This window comes from Limulus polyphemus, unplaced genomic scaffold (assembly GCF_000517525.1).
Source record: "Limulus polyphemus unplaced genomic scaffold, Limulus_polyphemus-2.1.2 Scaffold1086, whole genome shotgun sequence".
Classification (NCBI taxonomy): domain Eukaryota; kingdom Metazoa; phylum Arthropoda; class Merostomata; order Xiphosura; family Limulidae; genus Limulus; species Limulus polyphemus.
Genome location: NW_013666696.1, coordinates 4,388 through 18,598, shown reverse-complemented (window position 1 = coordinate 18,598; position 14,211 = coordinate 4,388). Strand labels below are relative to the sequence as shown.

Sequence of the window (14,211 nt, the reverse complement as noted above, 5' to 3'; positions counted from 1 at the left end):
AAGCTAATTTATCGTATACAAACTTCAACCAGCTGTACTTTTTGGTGAAATTTAGTTGTATACATTTTTATAAAATAAATGAGTGAAATAATATCAGCATTGTAAAAACTTATTGAATGATGTTTTGACAAAGAGTTTTTTACCCAAAATGTTGTCCAGTATAGATTATTTTTTACTTAGTTGATATTATTCTTACATTTTCTTGAGTTTTTAATCACATTTGCATTAATTCTTCAAAACTGTTTTTTGAACCAGGATATATAGCTTGATAAAGCTTGGTCATGTAATTTTTTTTACAGGTTTGAACCAGGCCATGCTTCTTGGTAGGGTTGGCATTGATCCACAATTGAGAGGGACGGACACTAATCCTGTGGTCGTGTTTACACTTGCTACAAATACAAATTACAAATTTGAAACTGGTGAGGGAAAGAATTGTTTTTATGAAACATTATTCTCAAATATGTTTTGCACCACCATTGTGAAGAATGTGTTGATATAGATGTATTTTTAGAACAGAATAATGTCTTTGACATTCACGTGTAAATATTTAATTTTGATTAAATATAATACTTTTGTAATAGATATTACTATATTTCTTGAGTTGAGTGGTGTAATAGATTGGTAATATTTTTTTTTATCTGGGCTGGTTATGACGTGGTGGTTCTCATTATGCTTTTTGAGTTTCTAGCCTAATTATTAAATGTTTTCAGAGACTAATCTAGATTCTGGTAGCACATATCCAAGTAGTAAATTTATGTGATATGTTTAACTTTATATGTTTAAATTATGTTTGTGATTGAAGTAATAAATTAATAATTGTTTTGAGTAAAATGTATAAAATTTCTGGTTTTTTTGCAAGAAGGCAATTTCTCTTAAATTCTTACTTCAAATAAATTAGTTTTTTTTAAAATATTCAGTCCTTCCAATATTGTAATTGTTCTGTAAATTTTTAGGTTAAAATACTTTTTTTTAGTGCTACACTTGTTAGTGATATAACTGTAATCTACTTTTAGGTTGTGTTGAAAGAATATTTTCTATTTTGATCCGAAAAAGGTTTTATGTTGTATTTCTGTTCATGTTGTGTTTTTGTTTCGGTAATCGATACTTGTGACTGAAAAGTACAATTTACAAGTGATGTTTACATTACCCTGAAATTTATTTATATTAAACTATATTGCAACAGGTGAAATTCAGCAAAAAACTCAGTGGCACAGGATCAGTGTTTTCAAGCCATACTTAAGGAATACTGTGTATCAGTATTTAAAAAAAGGGTGAGTTAGTATTGCTTAGTGAAATGTTTTTAGCTGCAGGGTAAAAACTTTTACGTCATAGAAATAAATAAAAATTAATATCATCTTGAAATTTGATTTTTGAGCTCAAATTACCATAGATCATTTATATATCTGAGAAAGTACCAAATTGGGTAACTTCATAAAAGTTGTTTTAATAATAGATTTTCCATAATTGAGCTACGCAGATTTCGAAAATGATATAAATTTTTTTCTACCATGTAAGAATTTTTTTTACAAATCGGGAAGAAAAAAAACTTACTTAGATCAAATTATTATTTCGTTTACCACAATGAACATTTTTTTATTATTATGTTTGTTAACAAAAATACAAACAAACTGAAGAAAAGGGAGGAACATTGATGTCAAACGAATATACATCCTCATTGATCCTGATTTTATTTTGTGTGAAATCTACGTCTTTTACTCTCAAAACTACACTTTGTGGTCTTTCTTGTATATATTTCATTATGACATTTTCTGAAAATTCTGTATGTGATGGAGAAAAATATATATAATTATTGGATTCAGCATACAAGAATTACTGTAGAACTTGTAAACATTTCAAGACAATAAAACTATCACAGGCCTGTGTTATCTAAGAATTTTAATATCAGATTAAGAAAGTAAAAACAAACCATTCATTAGCTGGAAAACCCTCAAACATGACGATCAAACTGATATCTTTAAATATAGATGACTTTCAGAAATAGCATGTAATGTATTAAAAGTGATTTTTACACAAAGTCCATTAATTTCACTGAGAATAAATTTTAGCAACTTATTTAACCAGTGATTTATTTATGTATTTGATATTTGAATGGTTATGTTAGAGAAATTAATTATATGAGTTTTAGATTTTATTTGCTGAGAATAATTTAGGCCAACTTATAAATTTTTTCCAAAAGTCAGAATCAGCTTATTTTATTGATTCCATATGATGTTGTTAAAGTGAAACTGGAATGAAATATTGACATTAAATATCAAAATAGATGAATTTTAGTTATATTGCTACTGCTACCTAATGTTAATAGCATAAACTACCAATACAAATTTGGAAGAAAGTGGCTATTTTTTTAAATATCAATTTTTGGTAACTTTAAAAATCAACTTAAAGTTGTCAAGGATTTTGATGATTAACTAAAACTGCATTATAGTAAATTTGTAATAATATTTTTATTTTCCATTTACTTTATGTGTGAAATGTAACTACAGAGTTCGTGTCTACGTGCAGGGACGTATCATGTACGGTGAAATTATTGACCAACGGGGCAACCAACACGTGACAACAACAATTGTAGCAGGTATGTTAGTTAGGATTATGGAACATAAAGAGTTTCTTTAGTATCATCATTATTGTATAATTTTAAATATGGTTTAAGTATAGGATGATTATAAAGAAAGTTACCAGATCAACATGTCATATCTTACAAACAGTATGTCACAGGAAGGGGAAATTACACAAAGTTCTGAGGATATCGTGAGAATGGAAATGCCCAAATTGTCACATGTTGCCACCAGGGGCATCACTATGGCATGAAGTCAGATCACTCAAAGCAACTGCTCAAGATGTACTGTTTCATCATCTAAAATGCATTTCATCTATGAGACAGCAGACATTATAGAAATAATGTGTTTTCCATCTGGTATGCTGGCTACTTCCTTGATGATTACATCCTTTAGGTCTGGAATTGTGTGAGGATTTTCATGGTACACGCATGACTTTGTGTACTCCCACAACCAGAAATTGGCTAGTGTTAGTTCCTGTGAATGAGGTGAACATTCATTAGGAAAGACGCTTGAAATAATTCCTTTCTGAAGGTGCTCTCACTAGATGTGTTTCACTCGTGAAGGGACACCATCCTGCATGAAAACTGTACTGTCTATCACATGTTGTTGCTGAAGCATGGGAACCACATTGTATTATACGATGCAGCATTGATAGTGGAAGTTTGCAGTCCATGTGTTGATGAATAAAAAGTCCTTAGTCCAAGTCAGCTATGAAACCACACCACACTGTCACCTTAGCATCATGGAGATGTGTAGAAAATGTTTCTTGTGAATTAGTCTACAACAAGATAATGCAGTTTCATGTGTTGATGGTTCCAGAAAGGGTGAAGTATGCTTCACCATTCCATAAGATTTTGGAAAGCCATTGGTCAGTAACTTTTAGTCTTGCCAAGAACTGCAACATAAAATTGACACTGGGTTAAATCTGTCTCCTTCAATACTTTAACACGATGCAACTTGTAAAGAAACATTTCTAAATTTGAGTGAAAAGCCTCAGAAACAGTTAAAATTGGCATATCCAGTCACTGGATGATGTTATATGCACTTGTGCACCAAAGTGCACTTATGCTGGCTTGATTTATTATGGCATGTCTAACTTCAGCAATAATTTCAGTAGGTGATGGTAATCTGCCAGTGTGCAATGGCAAGGCAGCTAGCTCTCAGGATACACTGTAGAGGGCCTTGTTCCAGTATTGCTATACATAGGTTGCACTTGTAATAAGTCATGTCCGTTGATGTAATAACATTTCACTAGTTTACTTCTTTGCCCTCTACAGTGTTTCCTGAGAACTAGCTGCCTTGTCATTGCATCCGTTGATGTAATAACATTTCACTAGTTTACTTCTTTGCCCTCTACAGTGTTTCCTGAGAACTAGCTGCCTTGTCATTGCATCCGTTGATGTAATAACATTTCACTAGTTTACTTCTTTGCACTTTTGTAAGTTTCATGTTGGTTGAATGTGCTACATTGTGATCAACAGCCCTATTTATACACAGTGGAAATAAGACCTTGAGAAATTTGCTCATACGCTTGTTTTTACCAGTTATTTTTGATACATGATGATTTCAAGTTGTTGAGCAGTCTTTTGACAGGACGATTGCAATTATCCATAAGGAATATACCAATTCAATGTAAGAATATGTGATAAGTGAACATTGTAAATAGTGAGTGTAAAAATGTTAAACTGTGAGAGAAAAAAATAGCTAGATAATTATGGCTTCAAAACAAAACTGGATGTTTTACTTAGTGAGCGAGTTGTTGCATTAGGCAAGTGCACATCTGTTATTCTTGGCAATACTGTATGCAGTGGTAAAGTCTGTTTAAACCAATTGTAAGACTGTTCATAGTTACTAAGTATTTTCTATGTTAAATGAAGTGTTTTTAGATGTAATCTGACAAAAGATTTAAGTGTCATATTGTTGTCTGTTCTAAAAATGTCAGACATTGAAAAATAGTTATAGGGTGGTTTTGAACAGAGAGGAAAAGACAATGAAAGGACGAAAGTGGAAGAAAAACAAATCATAGGAAAACAACATATGATAAGAATAAAAGAACGAGATTTGTCAAAAGAAGCTGGTTAGAAGAATTTCTTTGGTGAAAGTTGAAAATGATGAGCTATTCTGTCAAGTTTTAAGACAATTTCCAGAACTTTTACATCAAGGTTTGTTCCTAGTTAAAGGCGTCAGTACAAAATACAGAGAAGAAACTTGAAAATATCACAATAAAAGTGCTAAAAACATCAAATGTACTGAATACGTAAATGTTTTAGACAAACCCAGAGAAACACAAGTTGCAAAGAGTTTAAAGAGATTTGATGAAAATATATTATTAAATATAAAAAATGTGTTTAATGCAATTTACTGTGCAGCAACAGAAAATAAAATATTCAGGAAGTTTCCAAAGTTATTAACTCAACAAAGCAAAAATGGTGTTCAAATAGGGATGAACTATTTGAATGACAAGACAAGTAAAGATTTTTTGTATAAGCACTTAAGAATTTTTGAAAGATGAAATGTGGAAGTTAAAATGAAGCCAGATTTATTAGTATCCTTGCAGATAGATCAAATAACAAAGGAATGATTAAACAGGAGTTATTATGTGGGACTAGATGGTGAACTGAAAACCAAACTAGCTAATATTGACCATGGACACCCAGCTGGAGTAAAAGAGGGATTTCTGAAGGGGTTGAATCTGTGGGAATTACACCAAAAAGTCTTGGTGAGAAGTTTGTCAGAGTAAATGCATATGAAGCAGCTGTAAATCTTGGGAAAATGTCAGGTGCTATGACATTATTATGGAGACAGTAAATGAAAATAAGAAATGTGGCAGAGAATATTGCATTAGCACATTGCATTGTACACAATTTAGAGCTTGCAGTTTGTGATGGTGTAAAGAGTTGTGTGTATCTAGATGTATTTGAGAATGTTTTAAAAGGCACATTCAAGTTGTAATATTATTCACCAACATGGAGGAGGGAACTGCAGTTTCATTGGATCGTGAATTAAAGCACTCTGGTGGTGTTCAACAGAAACACTGGGTAGAAAATCAGAACAGAGCATTGGAAACTCCATTGCCAACTATGAGTTAACTCTGATGCATCTGCAAGACATTGCTACCACAGGTAAAGATAATGATGCACAGAAAGCAAGGGACTACATAAGTGAGTTTTTTAAGTGAAGTTTCAGTTCTTTTTAAACAGAGGAAATGTCTGATTTCTGAAGTAAGAAAGAGGGTGAATGAAATGAAGTTAAAGTCTGTAAACATGGGAAGAGGGTGAGGCAAAATATTGAGAAAATTATAAAGTGAAACTGAAATGGTGAAGTTAGAAGTGGGTGGAAATGATTATGCACAGGTAAAGAAGATACGACAGACCAAGTGAATGCTGACATTGATGAGAGATTAATAAAACATCTTCGAGAAGAACTACAATCTTTGTTTGTATTCAATTCTTATGCATGGCTAAGTAAGGATAATAGTCCTGATGAGTTTAAAGGCTACAGAGATGAATAAATTGAGAAATTATTAAGACTATATTGCCCACTGCTATCAGAAGAAGAAAAGGAACATGCCATGGAAGAGTGGTTAGACTTGAAAATGTGCATAACAAAAAATTAGAAAATCTCAACAGACCTGTTATAGATGCATATGAAAGCAAGGATGCTGAGCATTTTAGACAAATTTTGACCCTAGTAAACATTATATTGATAATTTCTCTATCAGTGATAGAATGTGAAAGGAGATTGAGTCAACTTAATAACATTAAACAAGGACAAGAATATCTCTAAATCAAGAAACTTTGTCTGCTCTGGTAAGAGTGAAGGTAGATGGGTTTACAGTATAATCTAAAGCATTGTGAAATGGTTAAAAGGCCACACATGCTCAGGTTCTAAGGGAAACTATCACATGGCTAGCTGGTAGTTTACATCTGATGAAAATGAGTCAGAGTAAATGTTGGAAAACTGTTTAAGTTGTATATAAAAATAAGTTCAAGTTGCGTATAGTTAAGACTAAAATACTCAAGATTTTATAAGTATTATAGTTACATTAACCGTTCACCATGGACAACTTTTTTCTATGCATGTCACAAGGTTTTAGTGGGTTACATTCAAAACTTAATTAAATGAATCTCTTTTCATGGTATACCAATAAATTTAGCATAAAAATATAATTAATAAACCATATTTTAATAGTATATAAGTTTAAGTTCTTACTTTTATAAGATAGTATTAATAAAATCTATAATTTCCCTTAGTGTGAGAATTGTGACATTTGCTCTTTAGACATTTCCTCTTCTCTAATTTATTTACACCCCTCCAAAGAGTATGAACTTTAATGTAAATTACTTATTATCATATCGTAATCACTCAGGCAAAGCACAATTTTCATAGCCTTCTATCTTATTTGGTTACAAACCATGAAATAGACAACCAGACCCCCCTCTTGCCATGCCCACCTGTCACATCCTCTCTTTTAGAAATTGCCAACATTTCTCTTGACTGTTCAGTACTATATTATTTATAACCAATAGAAAGCCAAGGTTTTCATCTATCAAGTGATATAATATATTACATTGTTTTCCATAAAGAGGATTGTTAATTTCGATTTTAATTCAAGCTTGATTCCCACAGGAAACAAAACACATTGGCGAGCTTAGATGAATTTTTAACAGCTGTTGTCATTGTGTTTTTCGTGTATTATTTAATTAAATGAAAAATTGTTAATGCAGTATTACTTAATTTATTTAATTTAATTAAATAAAAAATTGTTAATGCAGTATTACCATTGGTATGAAAAAGTAGGGTTAAGTGTAATTGACAGTCGACAGCAAAGAAAGGTAAGTGCTTTTTTCCTTGTTTTTCATGTGTATTCTTTATTTGTTATTATCAAAGTAACTAAAATGTAAAAATATGAAACTTTTATGTTAGTTAAGATTAGATTTGGTTAATTAAATAATAATATAATAAATTTCACAAGGTAATTTGGTAGCATAATGTGAGCTGCACACTCACCAAGAAAAGTATTTTTAATCTTAATTTGGAAATCACTTAGCACTTGGACTAGTACATAGAAATATTATATATATATATATATTTACAGATAAATCTTTAGTAAATATACCCATTAATAAATTTATGTATTAAAAGTAATAGTATGAAAACTATAAGAAGCACAAAATGGCTATGAGGCTGGTCCCTGGGACTGAACCTGTAGTGAGAGAGTTAAAAGTGAAGATAAAAGGAAAGAAATAAAAATGTACATGAGAAAAAATTGTTGAATTTATATAGACTCGCCTGAAGTGTTCGAGGTTTAATAGTTATTTACAATACTGTTTGCATTTAAGTGTTTAAAGTTAAGAAAAATTGAAGTTTTGTTCTGTGTTATTTATTTAATCAGTTTCTTAGAATGTTACTGAATGACTTGCCCTGTTTTTTTCACAGTATATACAATGAATTAATTAAATAATTAAAATATATTGAAATTTTAGTTCCACATATTGTATAAAACAAGTTTATAGACAAACAACTTTCGATGCCTGGAAATATTCAAATGAAACTGCAGAGGTACCTCTGGTGGCTTTTGCATCCACTAGATAACCTTAATAACCCTCTACAGTTTTTCTTTTCTATGCTATGCAATTTGTAAGATACGAAGCACTGAATTTCAAAACTTTCTTCGTAATCAACCTGCATTTATCAACAAATTTCTCTTTTACAATTAAAGAGTATACATGAAATTTCTCAATAAGCTTTATGCCTAGGATCATTTTTAATGGTTTTCAGACCAACCCTTTTTTTTTTAATAGAAAACTAGTGATATTAGAAAAAACAGCAAAATCACAAGCTTTAGCTTTCATTTTTTCTTGCTACAAAATCAGACTTTACTGGTTTTGTTAGGTCTAAAGGTTAGATCAGTTAGAAAACTTAGTTTCAATATTGTTAGAAATCAATAACTTCCTGGAAAATCAGCCGGATATTAAATTTAAAAAGTGAGAAAATGTTAAAAATAGAACCAGATTCTTCAAAGTTTCAGAAAATTAATCCTTAAATATTCAGTGAAGATATCTTTTAATGACTGAAATAATTAAAAAATGGTTAACTTGCAGAAAAGTCCTTTCTTTTGACCACTTCTCTCCAGAAACAATAGAGCAGGAACTAGTTTGAAATTGACACACCGTATATTATTTGCTTTCTTTTATTAATGTTTTTAGATGTGATCACTAATTCAAAAGTAACGTGTCTTAATATTTATTTGCAAATTAACACATTAAAAATTTTTTTATTAATGTTTGTAGATGATGTGATCTTTCTGGGGAGCACGAATAAAACTGTAGAAAGTGAAGTTGAGTAAACTTCGAAGGTTTCTTGATGGATCAATAAATCAACTTGAACTGCTCTCTTAAAAAGTAATGTTCTCTCTGTATATAACAGTTCACCCCTTTTGAATGACATTTGTTATTTTCTGTGTTTTTTTTTTAAATAACTGATGAGCAAAATGAATGTGTTGATGTTTTAGGAATGTAAACATCATGTGATAAATAGTTCATCACATCAATAAAGTTTGTTATTCCAATATCAGTTTTTTGATGGTCATTTCTAATTTTTTAATATTCATTCTACAAGTAAGAAGGAACTTGAACCCTAGAAAAACAGTTTATCTTACCAGTGTTCTGGTTTTTGCCAAAGTATTTATCTATACAAGTATAGAAAGACTTCTAACAATGCAAATGTTTTTATACAGATTATGATGAAATCATATTTCAACCAAATGGACAAAGGACATATTTAAAGAGTCATTATTGAATGAACACAGTTAATGAATCAGTTTAATGGGCAATATGTCATTGTTGAAACCCATGGAAAATGAGTACCTTCAAAAGCAAAAATGGTCAGAATCTGACAGCATTTGTGGACATACTTTTGATCAGACAGTGTATGGTGTCCAAGGAGGTGGTGACTTGCTGGCCAGTCCATCCATATATATATATTAAAACGTATTCGTGTCAAAACAAAACGGTGTGAATCAATCTTGGCAAATAGCGTAAATTAAATATAATATCAGCATATTTCTAAACATTAAATGGGTAAACACTTGAAGCTTTACTACTTATGCAGGTGCTCTGTGTCGATTGCATGATAAAGCTTACTGTAAAATGGCTACCCAGAAAAATGATGTGGCATAACCCAAGTGTCGGAGACCTCATCATTATTGAGATAGTTTCTGTCACAATGCAGTATGAAGTACGAACTTTGAGCCAATTACAAGAGAGGAAAAAGCCTGTAGCAACAATTGCAAAGACTTTACCTTGAATAGACTGTTACCCAAGGATCAAGGGTTAAATATACACTCACACATCATGATGTTGCAGTGCAACTACACTGTTATCCACTTAAAAGGTAGGGCTATCCTGGTCCTCTTGTGGTTTATATGCTTTAACCTATGCCACTGATGCCTTTCTCCAGATACTGAACTAGAAGGGAGAAAAACAAACTGATTGCTTTGCCTGCTGGGAAGTCCACTGCTCCAATCTTGATGAACAACAAGGCTGCTAGTTTTGATTGAGGTGCAACTGGTTCATGAGGGCCAGTAGTAGGCAGTGAATATTGTGGCCATGGTTCTGGGAAGCTAGAGGAATCCAAGTCGGATCTAGCCACTGGCCCAGCATGGCCAGGTGGTTAGGGCGCTCAAATTACAATCTGAGGGTTGCGGGTTCGAATCCCCGCCTCACCAAACATGCTCGCCCTTTCAGCTGTGTGGGTGTTATAACGTGACGGTCAATCCTACTATTGGTTGGCAAAAGAGTAGCCCAAGAGTTGGTGGTGGGTGGTGATGACTAGCTGCCTTCCCTCTAGTCTTACACTGATAAATTAGGGATGGCTAGTGCAGATAACCCTCGTGTAGCTTTGCACGAAACTCAAAACAAAGAAACAAGCAATATTAGAATATTGCATAAGCTATCAAAACTATGAAACAAATGTTTACTTAGTTTAATAAACTCATTCAACCAGTGTATCGCAAACTATCCAAATTAGTTTTCTTTACAATCTTTCCTCTATTTTTGGTACTAAAAAAAAAAACAGAGATAGGTTGCTCGAAGAGGAAAGTGTCATCGTTGGTGGAGTTCCCATATCTTAAGGTCTTTTTCTTTAATTTTTGAAAATATAAATTATCAAAAAGAGAAAAAAAAGAACATGAACGTAAATCACAGGAATGAAGCTTTTCCTTCGGGAGTTACTTTAACTTTTAAAGCTGCTCCACAAATATTATGTACCACCTTGTATGGTAATGTAAAATGAACATCAGAATAACTTGTATCCCATATTGTGATTTAAACTCATTGCTTGTTATCAGTACAACAACAACGTTTTATGTTCGACACTGGTGAACCAAGTACAACCAGTTTGTCTATGTTGAATTTTAAGTTGGATCAATTGTTGTGGTTACTACGCCATTACGAGTGTGTATGGAACTAGTTCTGTTTGTAATACATGTTTATCGGCAGAAAAATCAGACAACGACGATCTGTCTTCTGTATGAAATAGTTCCATTACTTGAGGCACTACAGGAATGAGATTACCTGTAATCAAACATGTTTCCCTCCTTACATAAGCAATCTGTTGGTTTGTATTTCATTTCCTTTTGATGAAAAAAACCTAGCATAAACTTCTGTTAGATTTAACTTAAAACTCATGAGGCTTCTTTCTGTGACCTGCCCAACCTTAATGCAATAATATCCTATGTTTATTTTAAATGTGTTCTAAATTGTTTAAACTGTGTGTGTGTGTGTGTTTTCTTATAGCAAAGCCACATTGGGCTATCTGCTAAGTACAATGAGGGGAATCGAACCCCTGATTTTAGCATTGTAAATCCAATGACTTACCGCTGTCTCACCTGGAAACTTGTTTAAAGTATGTGAGTATTATCGTAGTCCTTAAATTTCCAGTCTGTGCCTGATGATGCCTTTACTGGCGAAACCATGGTCATTAATAAATGAAGTTTTCGTGAAACGTACAGTTGTCTTTGTTTTGTTTTCCCTCGATTCTGTAGTCTTTAAATTATTTAATAAGTTTCAGATTCTTAAACTAAAGATCTTTTAATGAGCACTCAGGTGGCAGATTTCTACAATTTTATATCATTTTATTCTGAATTTTGATTACTGAAAGATCTGTTTGTTTTGTGGGATTGTGCCCAAAGGGGCATGAGGGCTATATGCGCTAGCCATCCCGAATTTTTAGGTGAAAGTCTAGAGGTAAGGCAGCTAATCTATATAATAATATGCTTGTTTGTGTGCCTGTTATGGAAATGACGTGTGTGGCATGCATATTTAGATAGTAAGGTGCGCACGCATTACCATGACAGACAAAAACTGAGTCTCATTATAACAGACTAGCAGAGATCTGCAAGGCATTTATGCTCAAATTAGTATTTTTATTGTAACAGTACTTCTTTAAATACACTATTTCTAGAATAATACAAAATAATTTAATTTGCAAGCACCAAAATCTTGCCATACTATAATTCTACTGTCAGTACACCTTATAAGTATGCACAGTAAGTATTTTACCCAGAAAAACAGTGCAAGCGCCTGCCTGCACCAAAGAGCTGGAAAGCTCAATGAAAATTTCACTACAACTGCTCTGTGAGTGAAGAAATAACAAAAATAGGTGGATGTAAATATTCTTTATTAATCATTTAGTACAGTGACATTAACAGTTTGAAGTTTTCAAAAATGTCTGACGTTAGGTCCTAGAATAACATTATAAGTTTATTTATAGATAGTATTAAATGCAATATAGTTTTGTCCTAACTAAGCTAATGTAAAACACGTACACGGTACAGTGTTAATTTATCTCTTTATCGAACTTGGGCCTAACATTAGTTGAAGTTTTATAAAGTACGACCTAATACAAGTGGACTTACATATTTCGGTGTCCACGATTACATTTTGTTTGTATTATTCTACAAATCTTGTATTTAAATAAATACTGTACAATAAAGATACCACTTTGACAGAAAACGTTTTGTGGATCTCTGCTACTGCTAGTCAAATATTAATGTGATTATATTCTGATCACAAAGGAATCACTTGCAATTACACGTCTGGACCTTTTTCTCCTGCTTTAAGAAAACACTGTTGTCTGTGGAGTGTAACACTTAATAGAACACTATAATCGATACAATATTAAATCTCTTTTTCAGTATATGAGTAATATCGGTGGAAAATATGACGAAATGTATACCCAGACTACAATCTGAGCGTCAGCTAATTTGTTAAATAAAGTATTTCAGCTTCTCATATTGAATCTTGGCTTATATTTCACCACTCTTTTTATAATGGCAACAAAAGATGTGTTCTTGGTGACATAAACACTGCGTTTTATTGACATAAAAGATATATGTTCTTATTGGCATGACAAAAGACGTGGTCTTCTTGTCAAAATATAAGATGTGCTCTTATTGATATTTGTTTGTTTGTTTTTGAAATTCGCGCACAGCTACACGAGGGCTATCTGCGCTAGCCGTCCCTAATTTAGTAGTGTAAGACTAGAGGGAAGGCAGCTAGTCATCACCACCCACCGCCAACTTTTGGGCTACTCTTTTACCATCGAATAGTGAGATTGACCGTCACATTATAACGCCCCCATGTCTGAAAGGGCGAGCATGTTTGGTGTGACGGGGATTCGAACCCGCGACCCGTAGATTGCGAATTGAGCGCCCTAAAGCCACCTCGCCATGCCGGGCCCCTTATTCATATGACAAAAGATATGTTCTTACTGACATAACAAAATATGTGCTGTTGTTGACATAAAAGATGTTTTTTTTACAATGATTTTAATACTGTAAAAGATGATGATACGGTAAAGATGATGTAAGGTAGAATAACGAACTTTGTTATACATCTTTGATTTAATCTCATTCAGATGAAACTAATCTCCTTTATCGTGGCTGGATGCACAGAATATTCATTATTTTGATAATTAAAAAATAACTCGGCTTTTCGTATAAGAGACACGCTAGATGTTGGAATGTGAAGATTTTCAAAACTTTGGCTAAACTAGATATAAAAACCTTTGCTTTAAGAAATACTTCGTTGGATTGTTTTGTAGGTAGTAATAGCAATATGTGGATCGTGAGCTCGAAATCCATCACCGAACGTTGTTACCATTTCATTAGTAAGGGCGATACAATATAACAGTCAATCACACATTTTGTTTATAAGGGAAGCCCAAGGGTTAGTGGTAGGTGGTGTTGACTAGCATCTCTTCCCTCAAGTCTAACACTTCAAAATTAGGGAAGCTATCACAAATGGCTCTTGAGTAGCTTTACGCGAAATTCGAAAACAAATCTTATGTCGTTCTACCATCTAGCACTCTTGTTTTGCATAAAAAGTAAAAGATACTCTTAGTGTGAAGTGAAAAAAACTATATTTAACAACTGTAATTTACATACGTATATATATATATATACATGTAATAATATTTTTAATAATTTAATACTTTCTTCATCATAGTATAATAATTTGTGATAAAAGGGCTTAGACTAGACACCTTCTCCCAAGCAGGGCGCAAAACACTTGTTTTTAGGAAATCGATTATTGGCTTCAAATCTTGATCTTTCCCCTGTTCTGCTTTG

At 32.6% G+C, this 14,211-nt stretch overlaps 1 protein-coding gene across 6 annotated transcripts in view; it reads left to right on the top strand.

Moving 5' to 3' along the window:
• The window catches only part of LOC106462061 (single-stranded DNA-binding protein, mitochondrial-like), a 54,554-nt gene extending 45,402 nt beyond the window's left edge, over nucleotides 1-9,152 (top strand). For all 6 annotated transcript variants that reach the window (XM_022389189.1, XM_022389188.1, XM_022389187.1 and 3 more), the window contains exons 4-7: nucleotides 300-419; nucleotides 1,184-1,271; nucleotides 2,505-2,593; nucleotides 8,873-9,152. In XM_022389189.1, the coding sequence (XP_022244897.1) occupies nucleotides 300-419; nucleotides 1,184-1,271; nucleotides 2,505-2,593; nucleotides 8,873-8,928 (353 nt within the window). In that variant the 3' untranslated portion in view covers nucleotides 8,929-9,152. The remainder of the gene's footprint in view (nucleotides 1-299; nucleotides 420-1,183; nucleotides 1,272-2,504; nucleotides 2,594-8,872) is intronic.
• The last annotated feature ends 5,059 nt before the right edge of the window (nucleotides 9,153-14,211 follow it).